This window comes from Dama dama, chromosome 3 (genome assembly GCF_033118175.1).
Source record: "Dama dama isolate Ldn47 chromosome 3, ASM3311817v1, whole genome shotgun sequence".
In the NCBI taxonomy this organism is placed as follows: Eukaryota; Metazoa; Chordata; class Mammalia; order Artiodactyla; family Cervidae; genus Dama; species Dama dama.
This window is the reverse complement of record NC_083683.1, coordinates 62475725-62501058: the sequence shown is the minus strand read 5'-3', so window position 1 is coordinate 62501058 and position 25334 is coordinate 62475725. Positions and strand designations below refer to the sequence as shown.

The 25334-nt window shown below is 42.1% G+C and overlaps 1 protein-coding gene and 1 non-coding gene across 3 annotated transcripts in view; one reads left to right on the top strand and one right to left on the bottom strand.

The window, feature by feature from the left end:
• Positions 1 to 20456: 20456 nt before the first annotated feature.
• LOC133049520 (U6 spliceosomal RNA) lies at positions 20457 to 20563 on the bottom strand. The gene has a single exon (XR_009691349.1). It is a non-coding gene; the product is annotated as a U6 spliceosomal RNA (small nuclear RNA).
• Positions 20564 to 23868: 3305 nt separating this feature from the next.
• HELB (DNA helicase B) overlaps positions 23869 to 25334 on the top strand; it is a 45154-nt gene continuing 43688 nt past the window's right edge. For both annotated transcript variants that reach the window (XM_061130635.1, XM_061130626.1), the window contains exon 1: positions 23869 to 24119. In XM_061130635.1, the coding sequence (XP_060986618.1) occupies positions 23873 to 24119 (247 nt within the window). In that variant the 5' untranslated portion in view covers positions 23869 to 23872. The remainder of the gene's footprint in view (positions 24120 to 25334) is intronic.

Sequence of the window (25334 nt, the reverse complement as noted above, 5' to 3'; positions counted from 1 at the left end):
TTTGATTCATCACTGACTTTCAGACTCAGCCGGAGCTCCAGGTATAACTTTACTCACATTATCCAGCTATGTCTGGTGCAAAATAACCATTCAATGCATATTTGTTGAATAAACAAATGCACTTCATTTGAATTTGGCTACACAACCCCAGATTTCTATTTCTAAGACCTTACGAGCCTAGCACTGTCGTCTGCAACTTCCTTTATTAAGGACTGGAAGGATAGAGAGCAGATTTACGTAGCAAAATAAAAAATTTTAGGCTCAGAAAACCAGACATTTCCTTCACACTGTTGGCCTTACTGGTGCACCTCCGGGGCCTTGCCCGCTGCCATATTGCTACTGTGCTCTCACGTACGATGATTCTCTCATCTCTCTTTCCCATTCTTTAGGAACCCAACCCTTTGTTCCCAGCCCCTTTCCAAACCACTTACCCCCAAAAGGCCTCCAAGGACGATGCCCTTTCTCATTTGATCTACAGCAGTTTTATCTACTTATGTTGAATATTTCTCATTCTTGCTAAGCTTTGCTTAGCCAAGAATTTCCCCAAAGCTGTTCACTCTCCCAGATGAACTCTGCTGCACTTTTCAAACAGTAAAAATTTTCCTTCCTACTGTCTACATTCTATTTTGATGAGAAAACAGAAGCCTCCAAATCCTCAGTGAATTCAAAGTTGCATAGCTTGTCAGTGATAGATTTTAAATCAGATTTTTTTTTTTCTTTTTTGAGACTTCTGACTTTGAACCCAGTATACTTTCTGTACAGATCACTCTCATCTTCTAGCCTGGGAGTTCCTTGGGGTTGTGGAATTGTTACCTAGCTTAGCACAGTGCCTGGAATAAAGTAAGATTATGCTCCATGACTGTTTGCTGAATGAACAAGCTGACCCACTGTCCCTCAGCCTTCTTTTAGACCTAAGCCACTTGGCTTATCCCTCTGGCTCCAGTGACCAACTGGGACCATTAGAGGTACAGAAAGCACCCCAGAGGGGATGGTTGAAGTGTTGCAACCAAGTCAAAGTCAGAAACCCCAGAAACAGAAGTGTTAAGGAGTACAAAGTGCAGGGTTGTTACATTTAGCAAATAAAAATACAGGACCTCTGAGAATACTTATATTCTAAAAGTATTCATTGTTCATGTGAAATTCAGTTTATCGGGGTGTTCTGTATTTCATTTGGCAACTCTGTTAAGTGCCATTGCACGTGAACTAAATTGATGCTCAAGAAGTGGCCTTGGTCCTTAGTAGGTATCTTTTGTGAAGAATTGGATGGGAAAAGTGTTGGTGAGCTTACTGAGGTCAAATGGACATGGCTCATCACACGGGGATTGGCTAATTCAAGGTCAGCGAATATTAAAAAAAGACTTTGTACCTGGAGTGATCAGGGTGACAGGCCTTTCCTCTGTCCCTGCCTGCTCTGTGATGGAAACAGATGGGAACAGTTGAAAGAGGATGTGCAACATCTTCCTTTGTGGGCATAGACTGAGTAATAATTGTTAAACCCCACACTCTGTGACTGTTGTAACTTGTATCAATTCACCTTCCCTTTTTGACTTTGTGGTCTCTTATCTTGCATAACTATCCAATTCTCTTATATTTCAGAATCTGCCATTTTCCACATATTTTTTCCTATGACATTTCCTCTCCCCTAAGACTCATTTTCTTTTTTTTGGCCTCTCCTGAAATTTGACTTCTTAAGTGTATCTTTCTCTAATTAAAGTGGAGACATCCATTCTTAATCCAATTGTTAAACATGAAAACATTGAATAATTCAAGACATTCATTTCAATACACATTTATTAAGAGCTTACTGTATAGGAAAAGTTTCATCATTAAGAACCTCATAATCTAGTTAATGAAATATAACATTAGAAACGAGAGGGGAAACCCTCACTCTGAGAAGTGATTGATCCAGCTTGCCAGAGAACAACTGGCCCCTTTGAAAATCACTGTTCCCATGTTCCTATGAATTTACTTTTGGAAGTAACCTCAGAGTAAGAGAATTCATGAGTATGTTACAAGTGATCTATGAAATTGGACAAGTTATCAGTAGGGTCTTCTCTAAGTTCCTTCATTTCTCAGAGAGCAGTTGTTTGCTTCGTCTTTTGATGTAGGAAGAACTGACAAAATCTAGCCTTAGTTGTTATTCTGGATATAGAAGTGATAGAAGTACATCCCCCGCCCCCCCACCCCTGCCCTGACACACACACACACACACACACACACACACACACACACACACACTGCTACATGGTTTCAGGAAGAATGGGCAATAGTGATAACCGGCTGGAGGAGGCGGCTTTTAAGAATCCTAGGATGTCCGTACTTCAAAGGGATCAATCATGTGATCCAACCTTCTTACTTAACAAATGTGATACCCAAGGCCCAGAGTTTAAAGACTTGTATAAGATGGTACACTAAGCTTGTGTCAGGGTTGGGATGTGAGTCCAAGTCTCCTTGGATATGTCTAAGATTAGGTTCTGAAGGACTAGATATGATGCTCTGAGATGTTTCACTAGTAACTACATTTTTCCTAGGAGACTCTTGTAGGTCTTGTCTTCTGTGACCATTTCCCCCCTAGACTGTCTCCTCCCTCTCCTGATGCTCCTCCTCTGCCCTCCTCTAAAAAGGAATGTTCCTGAGAGTTCACTCCCTCACCTTCTCTCCGTTAACAGTCTATCAACTGCCAGTGTTGTGGTTACCTTAAAAACCGCCTCTTTGAGTCACAAATATTTACCTTTAGTTCTGATCGTTTTCCTGGAATCTGTGTTTTCAGCCATTATCTGAATATCTCTTCCCAGATGGTCTACAGATAATTAGTCCAAAACTGAAACCTCATCTCTTCCATCATTCCCCCACAAACTGGGTTCTCTCTTCCCGTGTTCCATGTCTTAGGTAGTGACATCATCATACTTACCAGTCTCCTGGTCCCTCTCCCCCTCACTAATTGGTCACCAAGCCCTCTCACATCTGCCCCCTTAACATTTCTTCACTCATCACATCCTCTCAGCCACATGACCCCAGCCTTAGTCTAGACCAGGAGACATAGGTTAAAACGTCTACAGGAGAGAAGCACATGAGATAGGACATGTACCAGTAACAGGACAGTGAGGACTGGGATCAGCTGGAGACAACAGGCCTCATCTAAAGAGGACCACAGAATACTTAGTATAAGCAGATTTTTACCCCAAGGGAAAACAGTGCTGGTGTTGACATATATTCTCAATTCAGGAGAGGGCAACACTTGTAAATGGAATATTCTGATTTTTTCACTGGAGCAAATAACAATTAAAAAAAAAACACACAAATATTGGATGGAAAACAAGCCCACCCTGTCCCCACCCTCATCCTTTATTCTTCCTGTAGCTCTGCATGTAGCATGGTGCCTGACACACAGCAAGTGATCAACTGTTACTTAAGTGAGTGAAAATGGACAGTGTGGTCATAGTAAGCAAGGTATTACTGAGTTGTTTGCAGTTTAAGTTGTTTTTTTTTTTATTGTAATTACTGAATTGTTATGTGCCCATTTTATTGAATGAAACAATATGGAAATATCTCAAGGAAAGGTCAGTTTTTTTTCCTGCTGTGTTCCTATGTCCTTTAGGTAACTGATGTTAACAGCTTCATGTGTGTATTCAGCTACACTTTTCCCATGGTCTTAAAGCAGTTACTTGGATTTTTGTTTCTGTTTTTCAAAAATGTAGTAATACTTTACACGTTACTCTGCAACATGCTGCTTCGGCTTAATTATGCAGCATTGCCATTCTTCAGCTTAGTAACAATATATCTAACTTCATTCTTTTTAATAGCTGCATAATGTTCTTTAATATGATTTACCATAATTAATTCAACCATTTTTCTATTGATGAGCAATTAGATTGCTCCAGCTGCTTTTTAGCCTATGAGAAATGGCGCAATAACTATCCTTATAAATGGATACTTACACAGTGGTGCTTCTGCGCTTTCTATTTCAGTGGGAGAGATTCCCCCAGTGGAATGGCTATACTAAAGGATGCAGCTATGGATTTTAATAGACACTCTGCAGTTACTTTTAATTCACATTCCCATGAAAGGTCTCTGGCAGGGTGGACAGGGAAAGTCCCATTGAGAAGATGTTACATGAGCAAAAACTTAAAGATGGTAAGGGAATTTGTCACACAGATCCCTGGGAAAGACAACTCCAGACAGAGAGAAGAGACAGTTCAAGGACTCTAGGGCTAAACCTCATCTGATGTGTTCAAGGAACAAGAAAGAGGTCAATGCAGCTGAAGCAAAATGATCAGAGGGAAGCCTAAGAGAAGAGAATGTCAGCAAGATTGATGGGCAGGGCATGGAGGAACTTACAGGCTTTCACTCTCATCAGGAGGGTGACGTGGAGCCATTGCAGGTTTTTAAGCAAAGGAGTGATACACCAAGACCTTTTATAAAAGGATCACCGTGGCTGCTGAGTTGAGAAAAGCCTACAGGGAACAAAACCAGAAGCAGGAGACTAGTTAGAGGTGTTTGCCATAAGCTTGGACAGAAAAGGAGGGCAGAGATGGGTGCAGGATGAAAGCAGTGGCGAGGTGCTGGATTCTAGGTATCTGTTGTAAGTGGAGCCAACGGGATTTCCTGATGGGTGGGGTGTGGGATGCTTGGAGACAGAGAGGAGTTGGAGATGAATCCAAAGAGTTTGGCTAGAGCAACCAAAGGATGCAGCTGCCAACAACCAAGATGGGAAAGTCTGAAGGTGGAAGAGATTCGAGCAGGGAGAAAGGTCAGGAATTCACATTTGGCCATGTTAAGTGACCGATGTCCATTAGAGACCTAAGTGGAGGTGCTGAGATTTAATCACAGCATAGAGATGATATTTAAAGACTTGGATGGAGTCTAACAGAGAGAAGACCAAAGACCAAGTGGTCAGGGAGAATAGAGGGGACCAGCAAGGGAGACAACTCAGAAGCAGCAGACACAACAGAGGGAGACACTCAAGAGGTTGTGATGTCCCCAGAACCAAAGGACAAAAATTTATCAAGGCGGGAGAGATCCAGTGCATCTAAAAGGTCAGGTGAAAAGGCAACTGAGACCTGAGCGGAAAAGCCCCTGATGCTGGGAAAGACTGAAGCCAGGAGGAGAAGGGGGTGACAGAGGGTGAGATGGCTGGATGGCATCACCGACTCAAGGGACATGAGTTTGAGTAAACTCTGGGAGATAGTGACGGACAAGGAAGGCTGGTGTGCTGCAGTCCACGGGGACACAAAGAGTCAGACACGACTTAGCAACTAAACAACAAGAAGACTGAGAAGCAGCACCACCACCACACCCCACCCCCGCCTCCCTGTAAAGATATTCATATCCTAATCCCAGAACCCTGAATATGTTACCTTACATAGCACAGAAGACTTTGTTGATGTGATTTTGTTAAGGACCTTGAAATGGAAAGATAAATTGTCCATATGGGCTTAATGTAATCACGGTGTCCTTACAAAAGGAGGCAAAGGGTCAGAGGTAGAGGCAGAGAAGCATAAGTGATGATGGAGGCAAAGGTTGGGGTGAAGTGTAAGAAATGAGCTGTCCCCCCGAGTCTCCCAGAGGAAGTCAGTCCTGATCACCCATCTTGGACTTCAGTTCAGTTGCTCAGTTGTATCCGACTGTGACTCCATGGACTGCAGCAAGCCAGCCTTCCCTGTCCATCACCGACTTCGGAAGCTTGCTCAAACTCGTGTCCATTGAGACAGTGATGCCATCCAACCATCTTATCCTCTGTTGTCCCCTTCTCCTCTTGCCCTCAATCTTTCCCAGCATCAGGGTCTTTTCCAATGAGTCACTTCTTTGCATCAGGTGGTCAGAGCATTGGAGCTTCAGCTGAAATGAGTGAGACTAAATTGTGCTGTTTTTAAGCCTCTTGTTTTGTGCCTACCCCCACCATTTCACAGTTGTATGATTTAGCAAAGAAATAACAGGTGGAGATTTTTGAAGACCATTGTGTGAGATGTAAGAAAGTCGTTTTTCTCAAAATGTGAAGTCATGGTCAAATATTATGGGGAAGGTGTCAGCCAACAATACTCTCTCCAAAACAAAGCCATCCAGGAAAGCGGTAAGGAGCATTTGTTTCTCCCACATGTACTATTAATCTTAGACCCCTGAGTATAGAGTTCTTACAGCTTAATCCAGTAGCTATGTGAAAAATAAGTAACCTCCATGCAATTTGAGTTATTTATCACTTATTGATGACATCAGGCTGTAGGTATCTATTATAAAGTTTTAAATCTACTCTGAGATCTCAGAGAAGTATGTGTACATTTTACAAATCTCAAACAAACAAAAGAGAGGAAGCAAATCAAGGAGTTTTATCCGGCTGTGTGAGGCGAGCAGAAGTAACGCAACTTAGATTAGGAGTAGGCCTTCCTACTCTCAGGTAGCTTTCTCTTAACAATGACCACTGTTTGCCAATTAGGACCAATTAGCTTTCACCGATGTTTGCCAATTAGGAAATTAGGAACGGGGCGGAAACCCCCGGGAAAGTCCCGCGCGCACGAAAGTATTGACCAATGGAATTGCTTTGCAAACGTGTAACCAATCCGCTTCTCACCCTATAAACTTGTGTAACAGCTTGGGCTCGGGGCTCTCTGACTCGCACCACTGCGTTGGTTGCGGGCGGAGAGTCCTGGCTCGAGTCAGTAATAAACTTCCCTTCCTGCGAGTTGCATTGTCTTGGAAGCCTCCTCTCTTCCCGCTCGGGGATTCAGACATCGGGCATAACAGCTGCAGTGTGAGTCTGCATACAGTCCCAGAGCATCCTGGGCACATACACAGAAGCTGAGAACGCAGAGCTGTGCCTGAACACATAGCAACAAGCAGTCTGAGCGCTAGAGTTCCTGGGTTCAAATCCTGGCTTGGCCACTTTTGACTTAAGTCATTTACCTCTCAGTAGCGCTTTCCTCATAATTAATATGGGCATTTCATTTATTATTATTATTATTGAAATATTTGGGATTTTTAATGCAAGATTTTAAATCTTAATCCAACTACAAAATGAAGTGGACATTTTCATGTTACCACCTCCTGGGGCTGTTGTGAAGAGTAAATGAGTTAATTCACAAAAAGCGCTTTGTGGTTGACACATCGTAAACACTCAGGATTAGCCATTATTATTGTTTATCATTAAAGAAAGATTAAAATACATGGGTGTTCTGTTTTTTAAGTTTGAAAGAATTTTCTTTGCATTCTCCCCTTTTTTTTTTTTCCCCATCAAAAATGGACTTTTGGAGATTTTATATCCTTTATGAAATCTGCCATTGAGAAAATGAGGTGGTGTTACAATACTATGACTTGTTCTGTTTTCTAAAATTACTTAATTATTTTTGGCTGCGCTGAGTCTTTGTTGCCATGTGTAGGCTTTCTCTGGTTTCAGTGAGCGGGGATTACTCTTCCTAGCAGTCCTTGGGCTTCTCACTGTTGGGTTCTCTTGTTGCGGAGCACGGGCTCCATAGCACCCAGGCTTCAGTAGCCGTGGTGCCCAGGCTTAGTTGCCCCGGGGCATGGGGGATCTCAGTTCCTCAACTGGGAATCAAACCAGTGTCCCCTGTATTGGCAGGCGATTCGTAACAACTGGACCACTAGGGAAGTCCCCATGACTTGTTCTTAAAGGAGAATTTGAAAATTCTTTTCTTTCCTGCTCTGCGTCTGCTTCCTTTATCCTGAGTTTGGTCTGTCTAGTCAAAGTTATGGTTTTTCCAGTTGTCATGTCTGGATGTGAGAGTTGGACTCTAAAGAAAGCTGAGCGCTGAAGAATTGATGCTTTTGAACTGTGGTGTTGGAGAAGACTCGAGAGTCCCTTGGACTGCAAGGAGATCCAACCCGTCCATCCTAAAGGAGATCAGTCCTGGGTGTTCATTGGACGCACTGATGCTGAAGCTCAAGCTCCAACACTTTGGTCACCTGGTGTGAAGAACTGACTCACTGGAAAAGACCCTAATGTTGGGAAAGATTGAAGGCAGGAGGAGAAGGGGACGACAGAGGATGAGATGGCTGGATGGCATCACCCACTCAGTGGACATGAGTTTGAGCAAGCTCTGGGAGTTGGTGATGGACAGGGAAGCCTAGCTTGCTGCAGTCCATGGGGTCGCAAAGAGTTGGACATGACTGAGCAACTGAACTGAATTCCCTTTCTGCATATTACTCCTTGTCTGTCTCTCAGACATTCCTTCCTTTTTTTGTGCCTTATTATTGCAACCTAGTTCTTTGTATCTTACTTTTCTCTTGTGCTTTATAAGCTTATGGGTTTTTTGTCCTTGGGCAGAGGTACATGTTGTATGTGAATTCACCTCGCAAATGGAGGAAATTTTTCAGCCATTTAAAATAAACCCAGGAAAACACACCTGCTAATCTTAAGGCGGCTTGATTTCTTAAACAAGGTGGCACCTATGGAATATTCAAATACATTTCTATCCTGTGAAGTCAGTCTTCTATTGCTGATTATGCATGGGCATAGTGCTTTTTACTTGTTCCCTGATTTGCTTTCATTTTGTTCAGTAATTCATCCCATAGCCAATATAACACTGTCTTATCAATGTCAATTTAATATTTCTGCTTCTATTTCTGTCAATCCATGTCTGAAACAACAAGCCTCCACTCTAATATTTATTTATCTGTTTGGCTGTGCTGGGTCTTAGATGTAGCATGTGGGACCTTTAGTTGTACCATGTGGGATCTAGTTCCCAGACTAGGAATTGAACCCAGGCCTTCTGCATTGGGAGCATGTAGCCTTAGCCACCGGGGAAGTACCACTCTAGACATTCTCTATCCCCTTACTCTTATTTTGCTCCTAGTTCTCATCATCTCTTGATATTTATATTCACTTACTCTTGGACTCAGAGAAGGCAATGGCACCCCCCTCCAGCACTCTTGCCTGAAAAATCGCATGGACGGAGGAGTCTGGTGGGCTGCAGTCCATGGGGTCGCTAAGAGTCAGACATGACTGAGTGACTTCACTTTCACTTTTCACTTTCATGCACTGGAGAAGGAAATGGCAACCTATTCCACTATTCTTGCCTGGAGAATCCCGGGGATGGGGGAGCCTGGTGGGCTGCCATCTATGGGGTTGCACAGAGTCAGACACGACTGAAGCGACTTAGCAGCAGCAGCAGCAACTCTTGGACTATCTCCTCTCACTAGAATATACAGAGGTTGGTCTGTTTTGTTCACTGTTCTTCTCTAGTACCCAGAACGGTGCATGCCTGCATGCTCAGTTGCATCTGACTCTTTGTGACCCCATGGACTGTAGCCCGCCTGGCTCCTCTATCCATGAAATTCTCTAGGCAAGAATATTAGAGTGGGTTGCCATGCCCTCCTCCAGGGAATCTTCCTGACCCAGGGATAAAACCTGTGTCTCCTGCATTGGCAGGTGGATTCTTTACACTGAGTCTCCTGGAGAGCCCATCCAGAAGGATAACTGTCCTGAAATCTGTATTTACTGAATAAAGGAGTTGTAATCTTTTTACAAATACTTCCCAAAATTTGCCGTTTTTATTTCACTTATTGTACAAGACTAGATCCATACTTTTCATAAAAAGGCTCACAAATGAAGACCAATATAGCTGGCCTGGGCTGGACTCCCAGCAGCACCTCCCTGTGGTAACAGAGCTGAACGCTTTGGCTTTGGTGCTTGCCTGACTGTGTGTGTGTGTGTTCGGAAAGGAGCGTCTAAGGAGGCAAAACTTTTTATCAACATTTTCTCCTACAACTTAGAATCTCACATAGTGAAACAGAGATAGAAGGGCATGGATTTAGCCCTACAAATATTTTAGCTTCAGCAAAAACTTACGTAATGATATAAACAAAATTGAATTGCAATTGAGGTGACTGGGGCCATTTCTTTGTAGTTTAGAGACAAGGGTTTAATGTCAAAGTCAGTTAACTTCATCAGCATTTCTGCTGAAATGCCCATATGGCAAAGAAGAGGGTTTAGATGCCTTATGGGATCTTGAGGTATTGCACAATCTGTCCCCAAAAAGATGACGTTACTCCTAAGTTTTATCTTTTACCTCAAAAATTGATGCCAAATTTTCATTCTATATAGTGCATCATTATTTTTTAAAAAATATCATAACAGTGTATCAGATAATATATTGTGAGACAACTGGACATGTCAAAAAGAATTTTTTCCCCCAAAGCCCTTTCTCTTGAGTCTTTTTGTCCATTTCTGGCATATCGCCACTTACCTACCAGGAGTCTGGATTTCTGATGAGAGAACTATGGAATTAGATGTCAGCTCATTGTGAGTAAGTCTTTTTGTTTCTTGTTTATTAAAGTGTGGCTGATTTACAATGTTGTGGTTGTTTCAAGTGTACAGAAAAGTGATTCACACACACACTCACACACACACACACGGGCTTCCTTGATTGCTTAGCAGATGAAGAATCAACCTGCAAAGCAGGAGACACAGGTTCAACCTCTAGGTTGGGAAGATCCCCTGGAGGAGGAAAATGGACACCCACTCCAGTATTCTTACCTGAAAAATCCTACAGACAGAGGAGCCTCGTGGGCTGCAGCCCATAGGGTTGCAAAGAATTGGACATGACTGAGTGACTAAGCATGCATATATGTGCACGTGCGTGCATGTGCATGTGCACACACACACACACATATTCTTTTCATATTCTTTTTCATTTTCATATTCTTCTCCATTATGGGTTATTATAAAATATTGAGTATGATTTCCCTTTTTGCTTCTTTAAGTCCATTTTGGGACTGCACAATACTATCACATTGCTTCAACTTTCAAAACTCCTTTGAATCCGTTTCCCAAAACAGTGTTCCAGCTCTGTGTCCCATTAACTGCAAATCTGCATACCTGAATTAAATAATAGAAGCTTTTGGCAAGGGCCATTATTGTTTCCTTATGTCTCTTGCTGTACTCACCAAACACATCATCTAGTATGTGATGGGTATCATGTCAGGAAGGATAGGCTATGTCCTGCTGACTTAAGAAAGAGCTCCACTGTTTTAATGGATGAACACAGTGAAGATTTCTTCTCATTTATTCAGGCCCTACAGCAGGTCTGTGGAACTGTCCAGAGCAGCTGTCCATTAGATAAAGGCTCTTTGTTGCACGTCACACCCTCACGATCACCAAAGCTAGGAGAGTTGAGACCTAAAGTTAAATGCTTCCACCCTAAAGTGCTGCGTTGCTATCATTTTATTGGTCCAAGTTAGATGGTTTCAATCAACTCCAAATAGGTGAAGTACAGCCCTGCTGAGTGCCTGGAAAGAGAGGCAAATGAGGTATCAGTGGGCAGTAGTACTTCCTGCCACACAGATACGTTTCTCGTTTTGTTTTGTTTTGGCTGCACCCAGAAACTTGCAGGATCTTGGTTTCCCAAGCAGGGATTGAACCCACTGGCAGTGAAAATACAGAGTCCTAACCACTGGACCATGCATATGGTATGCATGGAGTTCCTTGCATGTCTCTTGACTGAATGAAATCTAGCACATTTTTAATTAGGATTTCTGCTCTGTATATAACTGTCAATCTCTTTGGTAATCCTATTATTTAATTCATTTCTTAATTCTGCTCTTCCCCTTTGGGCCCCAGTTTAATAAACAAAACAGACAAAATGCTAATTTAAACATTCACCTGGATAAATTAATTTGAAGTGCTTTCCCATAACCGCGAAACTATCATCATCATGACTGCATCTTAACTGCATGCTTTACCGCATCACATTAATTAAACAGGTCACTAAACCTTATTCCCTCCCTACTCTCCTAGTAAAATGTTTAGGTTTTATTAATGATAACTTCACAGTATGTTAGCTGCCTTAATACCATCCAGGCACACTAAAACAAATGAATTTCCAATGTAACCAGAAAACACATTCTGGATAACTTAAAGGAAAAAAACTTGCACATGAGAAGCAATATGAATCAGATGCTGAAATTCTTTGCTTCATGATGCAGGTTAATTGATTTATTTAACTAGCATTGCCTGGATTTTGAAATGGGGGATATTGAAATGAGAGCTTGGTTTATGTGAGACGAGTTCCATGTTTTCAGAAGAAAATGGTTAAACTTCTCACTGTGGCCTCCCAAAGTGCTGCAAGTCCTAGCTCCAGCCCAGCTCTCTCTGGCCTCATCTCCTGCCCTCTCCCCCTGCTTTTGACTTCAGCTACCAGCCCCTGTTAATTCTGGATCCATCTAGTTCTTTCCTGCCCTTTTTCCACTGATTTTTTTGAAAATCCAGGTCAGTTGTCTTGTAAAATGTCCCAAATGCCAGATTGAGTGTGTGCATGTTATGGCCTGTTGTTGTGCAGCCCCAGAGCTAAGAATAGTTTTTACATTTTAAAAGGGTTTTTAAAGAAGAAAATAAGAAAAAAGGAAGCTGGGAGGTGAGAGGGAAGGAGGAGAAAAGAGGAACTATGTGATGGAGACACTATGTGCCCTTGAAAAGCTGATGCCTGACAGACTGAAAACAACAATCACAGAAAATTAACCAGTCTGATCACATGGACCACAGACTTGTCTAACTCAGTGAAGCTATGAGCCATGCCGTGTAGGGCCACCCAAGACAGACAGGTCATGGTGGAGAGTTCTGACAAGTCATGATCCACTGGAGAAGGGAACAGAAACCACTTCAGTACGCTTGCCTGGAGAACCCCATGAACAGTATAAAAAGGCAAAAAGATAGGACACTGAAAGATGAACTCTCCAGGTTGGTGGGTGCCCAATATGCTACTGGAGAACAGTGGAGAAATAACTCCAGAAAGAATGAAGAGACGGAGCCAAAGCAAAAACAACACCCAGTTGTGGATGTGACTGGTGATGGAAGCAAGGTCTGATGCAATGGTTGTAAAGAACCATATTGCATAGGAACCTGGAATGTTAGGTCCATGAATGAAAGCAAATTGGAAGTGGTCAAACAGGAGATGGCAAGAGTGAACGTTGACATTTTAGGAATCAGTGAACTAAAATGGACAGGAATGGGTGAATTTAACTCAGATGACCATTATATGTACTAATGTGGGCAAGAATCCCTTAGAAGAAATGGAATAGCTCTCGTAGTCAACCAAACAGTCCGAAATGTAGTACTTGGATGCAATCTCAAAAACGACAGAATGATCTCTGTTCGTTTCCAAGGCAAGCCATTCAGTATCACAGTAATCCAACTCTATGCCCCAACCAGGAATAGTTCTATGAAGATCTCCTAGAACTAACACCCAAAAAAGATGTCCTTTTCATTATAGGAGACCGGAATGCAAAAGTAGGAAGTCAAGACATACCTGGAGTAACAGGCAAATTTGACATTAGAGTACAAAATGAAGCCGGTCAAAGGCTAACAGAGTTTTGCCAAGAGAATGCTCTGGTGATAGCAAACACCATCTTTCAACAACACAAGAGAAGATTCTACACATGGACATCACCAAATAGTCAATACTGAAATCAGATTGATTATATTCTTTGCAGCCAAAGATGGAGAAGCCCTATACAGTCAGCAAAAACAAGACTGGGAGCTGACTGGCTCAGATCATGAATTCCTTATTGTCAAATACAGATTTAAATTGAAGAAAGTAGGGAAAACCACTAGACCATTCAGGTATGACCTAAATCTTACAATTATACAGTGGAAGTAAGAACTAGATTCAAGGGATTAGTTCTGATAGACAGAGTGCCCAATGAACTATGGACAGAGTTTCATGACATTGTATAGGAGGCAGTGATCAAGACCATCCCCAAGAAAAAGAAATGCCAAAAAGTAAAATGGTTGTCTGAGGGGGTCTTACAAACAGCTGAGAAAACAAGAGAAGCTAAAGGCAAAGGAGAAAATGAGATATACCCGTTTGAATGCAGAGTTCCAAAGAATAGCAAGGAGAGATAAGAAAGCCTTCCTCAGTGATCAATGAAAAGAAATAGAGGAAAACAATAGAATGGGAAAGACTAGAGATCTCTTCAAGAAAATTAGAGATACCAAGGGAACATTTCATGCAAAGATGGTCATAATAAAGGACAGAAGCAGAAGATATTAAGAAGAGGTGGCAAGAATACACAAAAGAGCTATACAAAAGATCTTCACGACCCAGATAATCACAATGGTGTGATCACTCACCTAGAGATAGACATCCTGAAATGTGAAGTCAAGTGAGCCTTAGGAAGCATCACTACAAACAAAACTAGTGGAGGCAATGGAATTCCAGTTGAGCGGTTTCAAATCCTAAAACATGATGTTGTGAAAGTGCTGCACTCAATAGGCCAGCAAATTTGGAAAACTCAGCAGTGGCCACAGGACTGGAAAAGGTCAGTTTTCATTCCAGTCCCAAAGAAAGGCAATGCCAAAGAATGCTCAAACTAGTGCACAATTAGCAAAGTAGTGCTCAAAATTCTCCAAGCCAGACTTCAACAGTACGTGAAACATGAACTTCCAAATATTCAAGCTGGATTTAGAAAAGGCAGAGGAATGAGAGATTGAATTGCCAACATCTGTTGGATCATCAAAAATGCAAGAGAGTTCCAGAAAAACATCTGCTTTATTGACTATGCCAAAGCCTTTGACTGTATGGGTCACAACAAACTGTGGAAAATTCTTAAAGAGATGGGAATACCAGACCACCTGACCTGCCTCCTGAGAAATCTGTATGCAGGTCAAGAAGCAACAGTTAGAACTGGACATGGAACAACAGACTGGTTCCAAGTAGGAAAAGGAGTATGTCAAGGCTATATATTGTCACCCTGCTTATTTAACTTATATGCTGAGTACATCATGAGAAATGCTGGACTGGATGAAGCACAAGCTGGAATCAAGATTGCCAGGAGAAATATCAATAACCTCAGATATGCAGATGACACCACATTTATGGCAGAAAGTGAAGAAGAACTAAAGAGCCTCTTGATGAAAGTGAAAGAGGAGAGTGAAAACGTTGACTTAAAACTCAACATTCAAAAAACTAACATCATGGCATCTGGTGCCATCACTTCATGGCAAACAGGTGGGGAAACAATGGAAACAGTGACAGAGTTTATTTTTGGGGGCTCCAAAATCACTGCAGATGGTGACTGCAGGCAGGAAATTAAAAGATGCTTGCTCCTTGGGGGAAAATGTTATGACCAACCTAGAGAGCATATTAAAAAGCAGAGACATTGCTTTGTCAACAAAGGTCCATCTAGTCAAAGCGATGTTTTTTTCCAGTGGTCATGGATGGATGTGAGAGTTGGACTGTAAAGAAAGCTGAGCACCAAAGAATTGATGCTTTTGAACTGTGTTGTTGGAGAAGACTCTTGAGAGTTCCTTGGACTGCAAGGACACCCACCCAGTCCATCCTAAAGGCAATCAGTCCTGAATATTCATTGGAAAGACTGATGCTGAAGCTGAAACTCCAATACTTTGGCCAGCTGATGGGAAGAGCTGACTCATTGGAAAAGACCCTGATGCTGGGAAAGATTGAAGGCGGGAGGAGAAGGGGATGACAGAGGATGAGATGGTTGGATGGCATCACCGACTCAATGGACATGAGTTTGAGTAAACCCCGGGAGTTGGTGATGGACAGGGAAACCTGGTGTGCTGCGGTCCATGGGGTCGCAAAGAGTCGGACACAACTGAGTGACTGAACTGAACTGAACTGTAGTGTTTACTTTCTCGCCTTTGTTCTAGATCTTTTTGTTTCCACCTGATATTATTCAGTTTGTACCTCAGTTCCTTGGATTTGGGGCAAATGGAAAATTAGGTCTAGAACTGTGCTGTCTAGTATGACAGTTGCCACCCACATGTGTCTATTGAGCACTTGAAATTGTGGCTCCGTTAAACTGAGATGTGCTGTAAGGGTAAAATACATATCACATTTCAAGGATTTGTGATAAAGAATGTGAAATATTTCATTAATGATTTTTATGTTGATTTCCACATTGAAATAGTAATATTCTGGGTATATTGGATTAGATACAGTGCATCATTAAAATTAATATCATCTATTTCTTTTTTCAATGTGGCTACCAAAAACTTTTACATTGAATATGTGCTTTGCATTATATTTCCATTGGACAATGCTGGTCTAGAAACTTGATTAAAGTAAGGTTAAGTATTTTTGAGAAGAATACTTTATAGCTAATCTTAAGTACATCATATTGCATCACAGCATGAGACATACACAGTTGTCCCATTATTGTTGACACTAAATTTGATAACTTGATTAAGGGGTGACTGACAAGTAGCTCCACTGTAAATGTCCATTTTCCCCTCCACAATTTGTAATTTCTTACAGCCATTGGGTGACCAGTTTCCTAGTGGATTTGCACATAGTCATTTTAGTATGCTTGGGTGGTCTTTGGTTGAGTTAGTTATTTAACTAAAGATTGCAACATCATGTCTTGTATTTTTGGAATTTCTTCTTACATTTATTTTTTTATTACTTTTTCAAAACAAACAACTTTTTTACTGAAGTATGGTTGTCTTAGTTTTCAGTGTACTGCAGAGTGATCCATATATATATTTTTTCAAAGTCTTTTCCACCGTAGGTTATTACAAGATATTGAATATTCTTCCCTGTGCCATACAGTAGATCCTTCTTGTTTATTTTATCTATTTTATATATAATAGTGTATATCTGTTAATTCCAAACTCCTAGTTTGTCCCTCCCTCTCCCCTTTCCCCTTTGGAAACCATAAGATTGTTTTCTATGTCTGTAAGTATATTTCTATTTTGTAAAAAGTTCCTTTGTATCATTTTTAAAAGGTTCTATATATAAGTGATAGCATACAGTATTTGTTTTTCTCTATCTGACTTACTTCACTTAGAATGATAATGTCTAGGTTCATCATGTTGCTGCAAATGTCATCATTTCATTCGTTTTCATGGTGGGAGTTGTATTGCACCCATATGGAGAAGATGTCCATATATAGGGATATATATCTGTATATATATACACACTGCGTCTTCTCTGTCCATTCATCTGTTGATGGACATGTAGGTTGCTCCCATGTCTTGGCTACTATAGATTGTGCTCCTCTGAACTTTGGGGTGCATGTATCTTTTCGAATTATAGTTCTGTCTGGTTTTATACCCAGAAGTGGGGCTGCTGGATCATATGGTAACTGTAGTTTCAGTTCTTTAAAGACTCTCCATACTGTTCCTTATTTAATGTCAGTTAAATTTCTTAACTGACATTCTTTCCTTTATCCCCTTAAAGGAATTAATTTTTAGTGAGCATCACAATGGACGCAGCAGTTTTCATTCACTCGGTGTGTTGCAGTCAAGTGCAGGCATGGTCCTTTTTGCTGTTCAGATCTCTCAAAGTTGGCTCGTGGAATGCCCTTCAAGCGGGCTCCTGAATCCTTTCATCACAACCACATTAGTTTTTGAGTGCTTCCTTGCCTTCTGGGACAGGAAACACTAGGGCCACCTTGTACTTCCCTGTCCCAGCGGTAGAATCAGTCACTTTTCAACAAGCCTCCACTTTCCATAAGAAATGGTATTCCAAAATCAAGAGGAAGGTGGTAGATGTGATTAGAGTCACCGGGGTGACATTACTTTCAGACCCTTTCAGCAGACAGAGCTAGGAAGTACATGTGAAGAATGGCAAGGTCATATTGATATTTCCAGCTCAGGTATAATGCTGTAGTTTTCTTAACTTTTTTTATTCTATGTTTCAACTTCTTTTCACATACATGAAAAACCTTCATTTGATAACACACGAAGACATTTACTTGTTCGCTTTATCGTACAATGCATATTGTATCAGTTAAAAGCAATATTAAAACTAACATTAACTGCCGGGAGCCAGCACACGAGACCCTACAAATGACAAGGTCATGAGGGAGAAAACCTGACGGGCAAGGCGGATCAGGTTTTCAAGGATTCCGAAAAGGCTAGCTCACGAGATCCCATCCATGACAAGGTCATGGGGAGAAAGCCTGATGGGCAAGGCGGATCAGGTTTTCAGGGATTCTGAAAAGCTGCCCCAAAGCTGCCCCCGGCACTCACCTTAAAGATGGTATCTGTTCTTCTGATGCTTGCTTTAATAGACTACTCCCTAATTTCTGTAACATAGGCAGAAGGCCTTCCCAGATTTCTTTCCAAATAAGAATCAATTTAGAACTTTATAAGTTTTTTTGGCGGTGGTATTTTATGAGATTATTTAAGGTGAAAGGAGTGTTTTAATTTAAACTCCTTTGCTGGTAGTTTGTTAGCCAAATGCATTTATACCTTTGGTACTAATATACATGATTGCTTATAATATCCTAATCATAAAATAGCATAAAGAACCTGATTATATAAAAGCCCTAATAGACATAGAGCCTTTTTAAGGGGTAAAGGAGTCCTATTAGAAAACATAAGAAAAATATTCTATAGGTGGTTATTGGGTTGAGATTTGCTTGCTGTGTTTTGCTTGCTGTGTTTTGCTTGCTGTGTTTTTGCTTTTAATGTGCTAAGGTTGTGTTATAGAAACCACTGTTAATATAGTTAAAGATCTAGAGAAGTAAGAACTTAGCCCTAGTGTGGTAACAATGAGATGGTTGTTAATTGTCAGCCAGGAGTGCTAGGCAGAAGCTGCCTCACCAAAGTCGCGGAGTCAGTGTGGGGTAAACTTCTTAGATAAACGCAACTGACAACTTCTGCAGAAGGATTAATTTCTGTATTAACAAGGTTATACTTTTACTCTGTACTGTTGCCCTATGAGACTGCTACCTTTCAGTTAAGATCATCATAGAAACAGAAAATAGGTTTACATTCACCTGACTTGCATAAAATGTTAATAGGCCCCCAGGCCAGAAGATAATGTACAAGACCCTCATAAACAAAGAAGTATGCAGAAAACACCCTGGTTTCGTGAAGGACAAGCTGACGTAATGTTAAACTATCTTCCCCTTAGAAATATACTAACTTAGGGTATAAAAGCTATGGTAAAAAATAAAGCATTGCCAGACTCTTCCAGACTCTCTGCACCCCCGTCTGGTCATTCTCTCTCTCTCTCTCTCTCTCTCTCTCTCTTTCTCTCTCTCTCCCTCGCAGACTTGGCCCTATCAAGGCTAGTCTCACGTGTCTTCTCTCTCTCTCTCGCCAATGCCGTTCATCCTGAGGGTACCCCCTGGATCCTGCCGAGGCTGGACCCCGGCAATTAACTACAGTGTGTGGGAAAGTTTAATGTTACTTTGCAGGTCTTTTGCCCTCAGAATATAACCTACTAAGGGGATATAGTCATGATAACTTAAAGTATTTATTCCAAGTATTCAAAAATACATATTCTTGAAATAACTTTTTCCCTGAGAGGTTATGTTATACAATTGATAGTTTCCTTTGTTTCTGTTTGTGTTCAGTTTTAGGTTTTGATTTTGTCTACTTTTGAATATGTGAAACATTTACATGGGTCAGAAGTCAAAACCGTTATAAAAAGTTAGAGATCTTGTTCCCATATTTTTCTCCTTGACTCTGTTTCCACTCTATCTATGGGTAACTATTTTCATTAAATTCTGGTGTATGTTTCCTGTGTGTGTTTGCTTGTTTTTGCAAACACAAGCCTATGCAAATGCAGAAAACTATTTGCCTTGTTTTATGTCTTGTTTTTTCTTACTGAACATAATATCCTGGGAAATCTCCCTATTAGTTCAAAAAGGTATTCCTCATTCTTTCTTTTGTGATATTACTAAAGAATACTCCATTGTGTGGATGTACCATAGTTTATTCAATAGGTCTCTTACTGATGCACATTTCCTGCCGTTTCCTGTCCTTTGCTGCTACGGAAGTTATACAGTGAATAACCTTACACCTGTATTATCTTATATTTGGGGAAATGTAGCTTCATGGTATATGGGGTCATATTTGTAGGGGTCATTATTGTAGAAACATCCCAAGTGATTCTGATACACAGACAGGTTTAAGTATTGTTACTTACTGTATACTGTTAAAATGCCATCCAAGAGTCTAGAATTGTTAACATTTTTTTCCATTTATTTTTATTAGTTGGAGGCTAATTACTTTACAATATTGTAGTGGTTTTTGCCATACATTGACATGAATCAGCCAGGGATTTACATGTATTCCCCATCCCGATCCCCCCTCCCACCTCCCTCTCTACCCTATCCCTCTGGGTCTTCCCAGTGCACCAGGCCCGAGCACTTGTTTCATGCATCCAACCTGGGCTGGTGATCTGTTTTACCCTAGATAATATACATGTTTCAATGCTGTTCTCTCGAAACATCCCACCCTCGCCTTCTCCCACAGAGTCCAAAAGTCTGTTCTGTACATCTGTGTCTCTTTTTCTGTTTTGCATATAGGGTTGTCGTTACCGTCTTTCTAAATTCCATATATATGCGTTAGTATACTGTATTGGTGTTTATCTTTCTGGCTTACTTCACTCTGTATAATGGGCTCCAGTTTCATCCAACTCATTAGAACTGATTCAAATGAATTCTTTTTAATGGCTGAGTAATATTCCATGGTGTATGTGTACCACAGCTTCCTTATCCATTCGTCTGCTGATGGGCATCTAGGTTGCTTCAAAAATATGGAACGTTTCACGAATTTGCGTGTCATTCTTGCGCAGGGGCCATGCTAATCTTTTCTGTATCGTTCCAATTTTAGTATATGTGCTGCCGAAGTGAGCACTAGAATTATTAACATTTAAAAAATGAGGAATCAACAGGTAAAGAAGTCTTGACTTAAAAAAATGCACAACATAAGAGTTGCAAGTTTAGTTTTATTTGGGGCAAAATGAGGACTGCAGCCCAGGAGACAGCACCTCAAATAGCTCTGAGAAACTGCTCTAAAGAGGCAGGGGAGAAGGTCAGTATATGTGTGATTATGGTGAAGGCGGAGTACATGCAAACGAGCACATATTTTTCCAGAAGGTTTCTGTTAGTCTTGTGAAGCTTTCTGCTAGTCACGATGAATAGTCGTTGCCATGAAGGATTTTAGTACTTTCCTAGATATGAGGAGATACAAGAATTGGGCTCATAAAATCGGCTCCTGAAAATATCTAACCAGCTGAAGACCTGACTGCCAGTTTTCCCCTGAGCACAGAGTGCCTCATTTCTGCTCTACAATCGGAACTCCTTTCAGGCTGAGGCTGGTGTATGCTCAGTCATGTCCAACTCTTTGTGAGTCCATGGACTATAGCCCACCAGGCTCCTTGTCCATAGAATTCTCCGGGCAAGAATCCTGGAATGGGTTGACATTTCCTCCTCCAGGGGATCTTCCCAACCCAGGGATCGAACCCACGTCTCCTGCACTGGCAAGAGGATTCTTTACTGCCTGAGTCATCAGGAAAGCCCACTTAAGACCTGTTTTGCCAGTTTTTCCCTGAGCACAGAGTGCCTCATTTTTGCTCTAACTCCTTTCATGGGGAGTTGAAAATCAGCAGCTGCAGATTGTAGCTTGTAGAGGTAGATGAGAAGTGCCAATTTGTAGTTAACAGAAGTAAAGTTCTCATCAACCTGAATCCTAACCTACACTGCCTGCTGCTGCTGCTGCTAAGTCTCTTCAGTCGTGTCCGACTCTGGGCGACCCCATAGACGGCAGCCCACCAGGCTCCCCCGTCCCCGGGATTCTCCAGGCAAGAACACTGGAGTGGGTTGCTATTTCCTTCTCCAATGCATGAAAGTGAAGTCACTCAGTCGTGTCCGATTCTTAGCAACCGCATGGACTGCAGCCTACTGGGCTCCTCTGTCCATGGGATTTTCTAGGCAAGAGTACTGGAGTGGGGTGCCATTGCCTTGTCCCTACGCTGCCTAGTAGAATGCAATTGAGTTACTAGAAACAGAAGCTTAGTATCTGGAGTCTTGTGCTCAAATCATCATGTTGGTAAAAAGGTTATCTTGTGAATACACACATATGTGACCCACATTTGGGCAGTGGATACCTTTCAGTTTGGATACCTGAGTCAGGGGAGCCAAGGGGCATCCAATCCTGGCATCTAATAGGCAGTTGTTTGCACAGGTTTGAAGATTAGACTAGGGGTCATTAGCATGTAGGTGACAGAGTAGGTGAAAGATGACTGAGGGAAGGATTACAGAGTGAGAAGGTGCTTAGGATGGAACCCTGGGGAACACCATTACTTCAAAGGCCAGTAGAGGAACCCAAGGAAGCTATAAATGGCCAGAGAGATGGTAGGAAAACCTGAGAAGATGAGTTACAAAAGCCTAGGAAGCAGAGTGTTACAAGAAGAAAATAGTTAAAAAGAAAAGTTATCTATGTTAAATACTGTTGAGAGGTGAGGCAAGACAGAGGCAGAACTGTATCCACTGGATTTAGTAACAAAGAGATGAGTGGTAAAACATTTGTCAGGACAGATTCCATGTTGTGTAGCTATCCTGAGTGTTAAGGAAGGCATTCAACCTCATACAGACATCCCTGGAAACAGTGATGCAACAGAGTGTTTCTAAAAGCAACAAAAGTTGACATTTGTACCCAAAGGAAAAGAAAATCAATTCTATCATTTTCTCCCATAAGACATTTTTAAAGAACAAAATAACTTTTTTGAAGTATAAAGTATATTTGATTTACAAAGCTGTGTTAGTTTCATGTGTATGGTCCTATAAATTAAAAAGTTTGGGGGGGGGGGCTGTTATTTATCTATATTAGAATCTATACAATAAGATGCTTTTGGATTTAGCAAATAATGTATGCTTATTTTAGGTTTATTATTGAGTAATTTCATAGTAGTATCAAAATAGTAATGTAGTCATATATTTTATGCTGTTCCTCAGAAAGTACCATGACTTTTAAACATATGGAAACCATGGCTCCAGAATAACTTTTAAATCACTTCTTTCTCTTCTACTTGCCTTCCCCCATTCTTGTTTATACTCTGGGCTATAACTAGACTTCTTTTGCCCCACTGTGGGGCTTCCCCGGTGGCTCAGCGGTAAAGAATCCGCCTGCAATGCAGGTTCCATTCCTGGGTCAGGAAGATCCCCTGGAAGCGGGCATGGCAGTCCACTCCAGTATTCTTGCCGGGAGTAGTCCATAGGGTCGCACAGAGTCGACACCACTGAAGCGACTTAGCACGCACTAGCAGATGGCAGCTCAGCCTAAAGTTTGGGAGGCCAGGGTATACTCAGAGGAAATGAGGAGCATTGTGAAAGTTATTGAATCCACTGCTTTCCAAGTCTGACTGACCATCAAAACGAACAACTTGAGACGAGCGTTAAAAAGAATCCTGGGTCCCAGCCCTAGATCCCGATACAATGGGTATGGAATGAGGCCTAGATATCTGTACCTTGTATAAAGTGCCTTTGATCTTACAAATTCAACTTCTGAATCAAAAACAAGAGGCCCAAAGCAGTCACGCCCAGGCGGGTCTCCTGGCTGGAGATTCGCGGCTCTGAGCTTTGGGTGTTGGAGGAAGGGCATTGGGATTTTGGTTTTGGAATCGTTGGGAGGGCTAGCTTTTCCTAGCTCTTTAGGTTCAGTAGATTGACCTTCCCTCGAGTTTCTCTCTAGACAGGAGACGCGGTGGGTTCGCAGCGCTGCAGGTGCTATTTATGCCGCGGCCCAGCCAACTAGCTTCCTGCCAGCCCCTGGCGGAGCCTGGAGTTTGACTGTGCAGCGGAGGCGCGCCCCGCCCCTCGCCCCGCCCTCGCCCCGCCCCTCGCCCAGCCCCTCGCCCAGCCCTCGCCCCGCCCCCTCGAATCTCGGCGTTCCATCCTATCCCGGCCTTCCGCTGGGAACTTGAGGCGGAGCTTTGCGCAAGCTACCTTCCGGGGGAGGAGGTACGTCTATGAAAGCGGATGGCCTTTATATTTTAAAACAAGTTTCAGGCGTACAGCATTATAGCTCAATGTCTGTAGATACTAAAGCATGACCATCACCACAAGTTTAGTTGCCATCCATCTGCATACGGTTAACTCAAGTCACACATTTCGCCCACCCCCTGGAAGCCAAAGGTCCTACAGTCGCCGAGCTGATTGGCTGATCATGGGCGTCTACGCAGCCCGGGGTTTTCCGGAATTGGGGTTGAGCTCGGGAGAATGGACTATGGCCTCGTCGAGTCAGCCCTTGCTGGAGCTGCAGGGACCTCTGCTCCCACCCAAGGACCTGGTGGAGGACGAAGACGAGTATTTAAGGGAGGATGCGGAGGGGGACGAGGACACGGTGTTTCTCGACGCAGAGGAGCTTTGCAGTGGGGGCGTAAATGCTGGTAGCCTCCCTGGGCGGCTCCGTGGTGAGGAAATAACTCGCCCCTCGGGGGTGGGATCGGCGGATTAGTGAACTATTTCTATTATGGCCCCCTCCAAAGTACGGCGCTCCGTCGCTGCTAACAGACTTCTTTTGGAATCGCCTAAGTGCTTAGTCCTGTTGAGAATAAAATAACAATAATAGAGACTTGAGCGTACTATCTGTTAAGCTTGGGCTTCACGTGTATCTCATTAATGTTCACAACTTTTTGAGGTAGTTTTATAAACAAGGAAACAGTGGGTGTCCAGCTAGTATTAACACCCAGAATCAAGGCTTTTAACTATTTCCCTGTCTTTCCTGGAGTTGAATATGTGGTTGTTGTTCAGCTACTTAAACACACAAACACACATACACATGATACACCACAAGGCACTGTTGACTCATTAACCTGTTAATCTTGTGATCTGTATTTATCTTGTCTAGTTTCCTGTCCTAAGAATTACACCTATTGTGTGTTCCTGGTGACTGATGTTTAAGAATGTTTTAATGTTCAGACCAGTTGCTGTCCAGTAGAATTTTCTGTGATGATGGCATTGCTGTATATTTGCACTGTCTTATACAATAGCTGCTAGCAACGTGTGGTTATTGAAAACTTAAAATGCAGCTAGTGCAGAGGAGCTGAATTCTAAAGTTTTAATTTTAATTAAATTTAAATAGTCACAGGTGAGTAGGCAGCACAAGTTTAGACAGAAAATGTTTAAGTATTTGTGGAGGGTTTGGTTATTCATCCTGCAAGTGTTAGGGACTGGCTATCGTGTTCCAAGCAAGATATGTTTGTTGCTGGGATACCCTGGAGAGATTAGATGATGAGGTTGCTGTCTTAATGGAGCTTCTGCTCTAAGTGCATTAAACAGACATTCTACAAATAATCACAGCTGTGTGTGCCGTGAGTGCTAAGTCGCTTCAGTCATGTCTGACTCTTTGCGACCCTATGGATTATAGCCCACCAGGCTCCTCTGTCCATGGGATTCTCCAGGCAGGAATACTGGAGTAGGTTGCCACCCCGTCCTCCAGGAGATCTTCCCCATGATCCAGGGATCAAACCATTGTCTCTTGTGTCTCTTGCATTGGCAGGCAGGTTCTTTACCACTAGCACCACCTGGGAAGTAACTATAGTATCAGTGCTTAATAGAAATAGTATGAAGTGCCATGAGAGGTTATATGGATGAGAGTCAGGGAAGGTTTTCTGAGGAAGTGACAG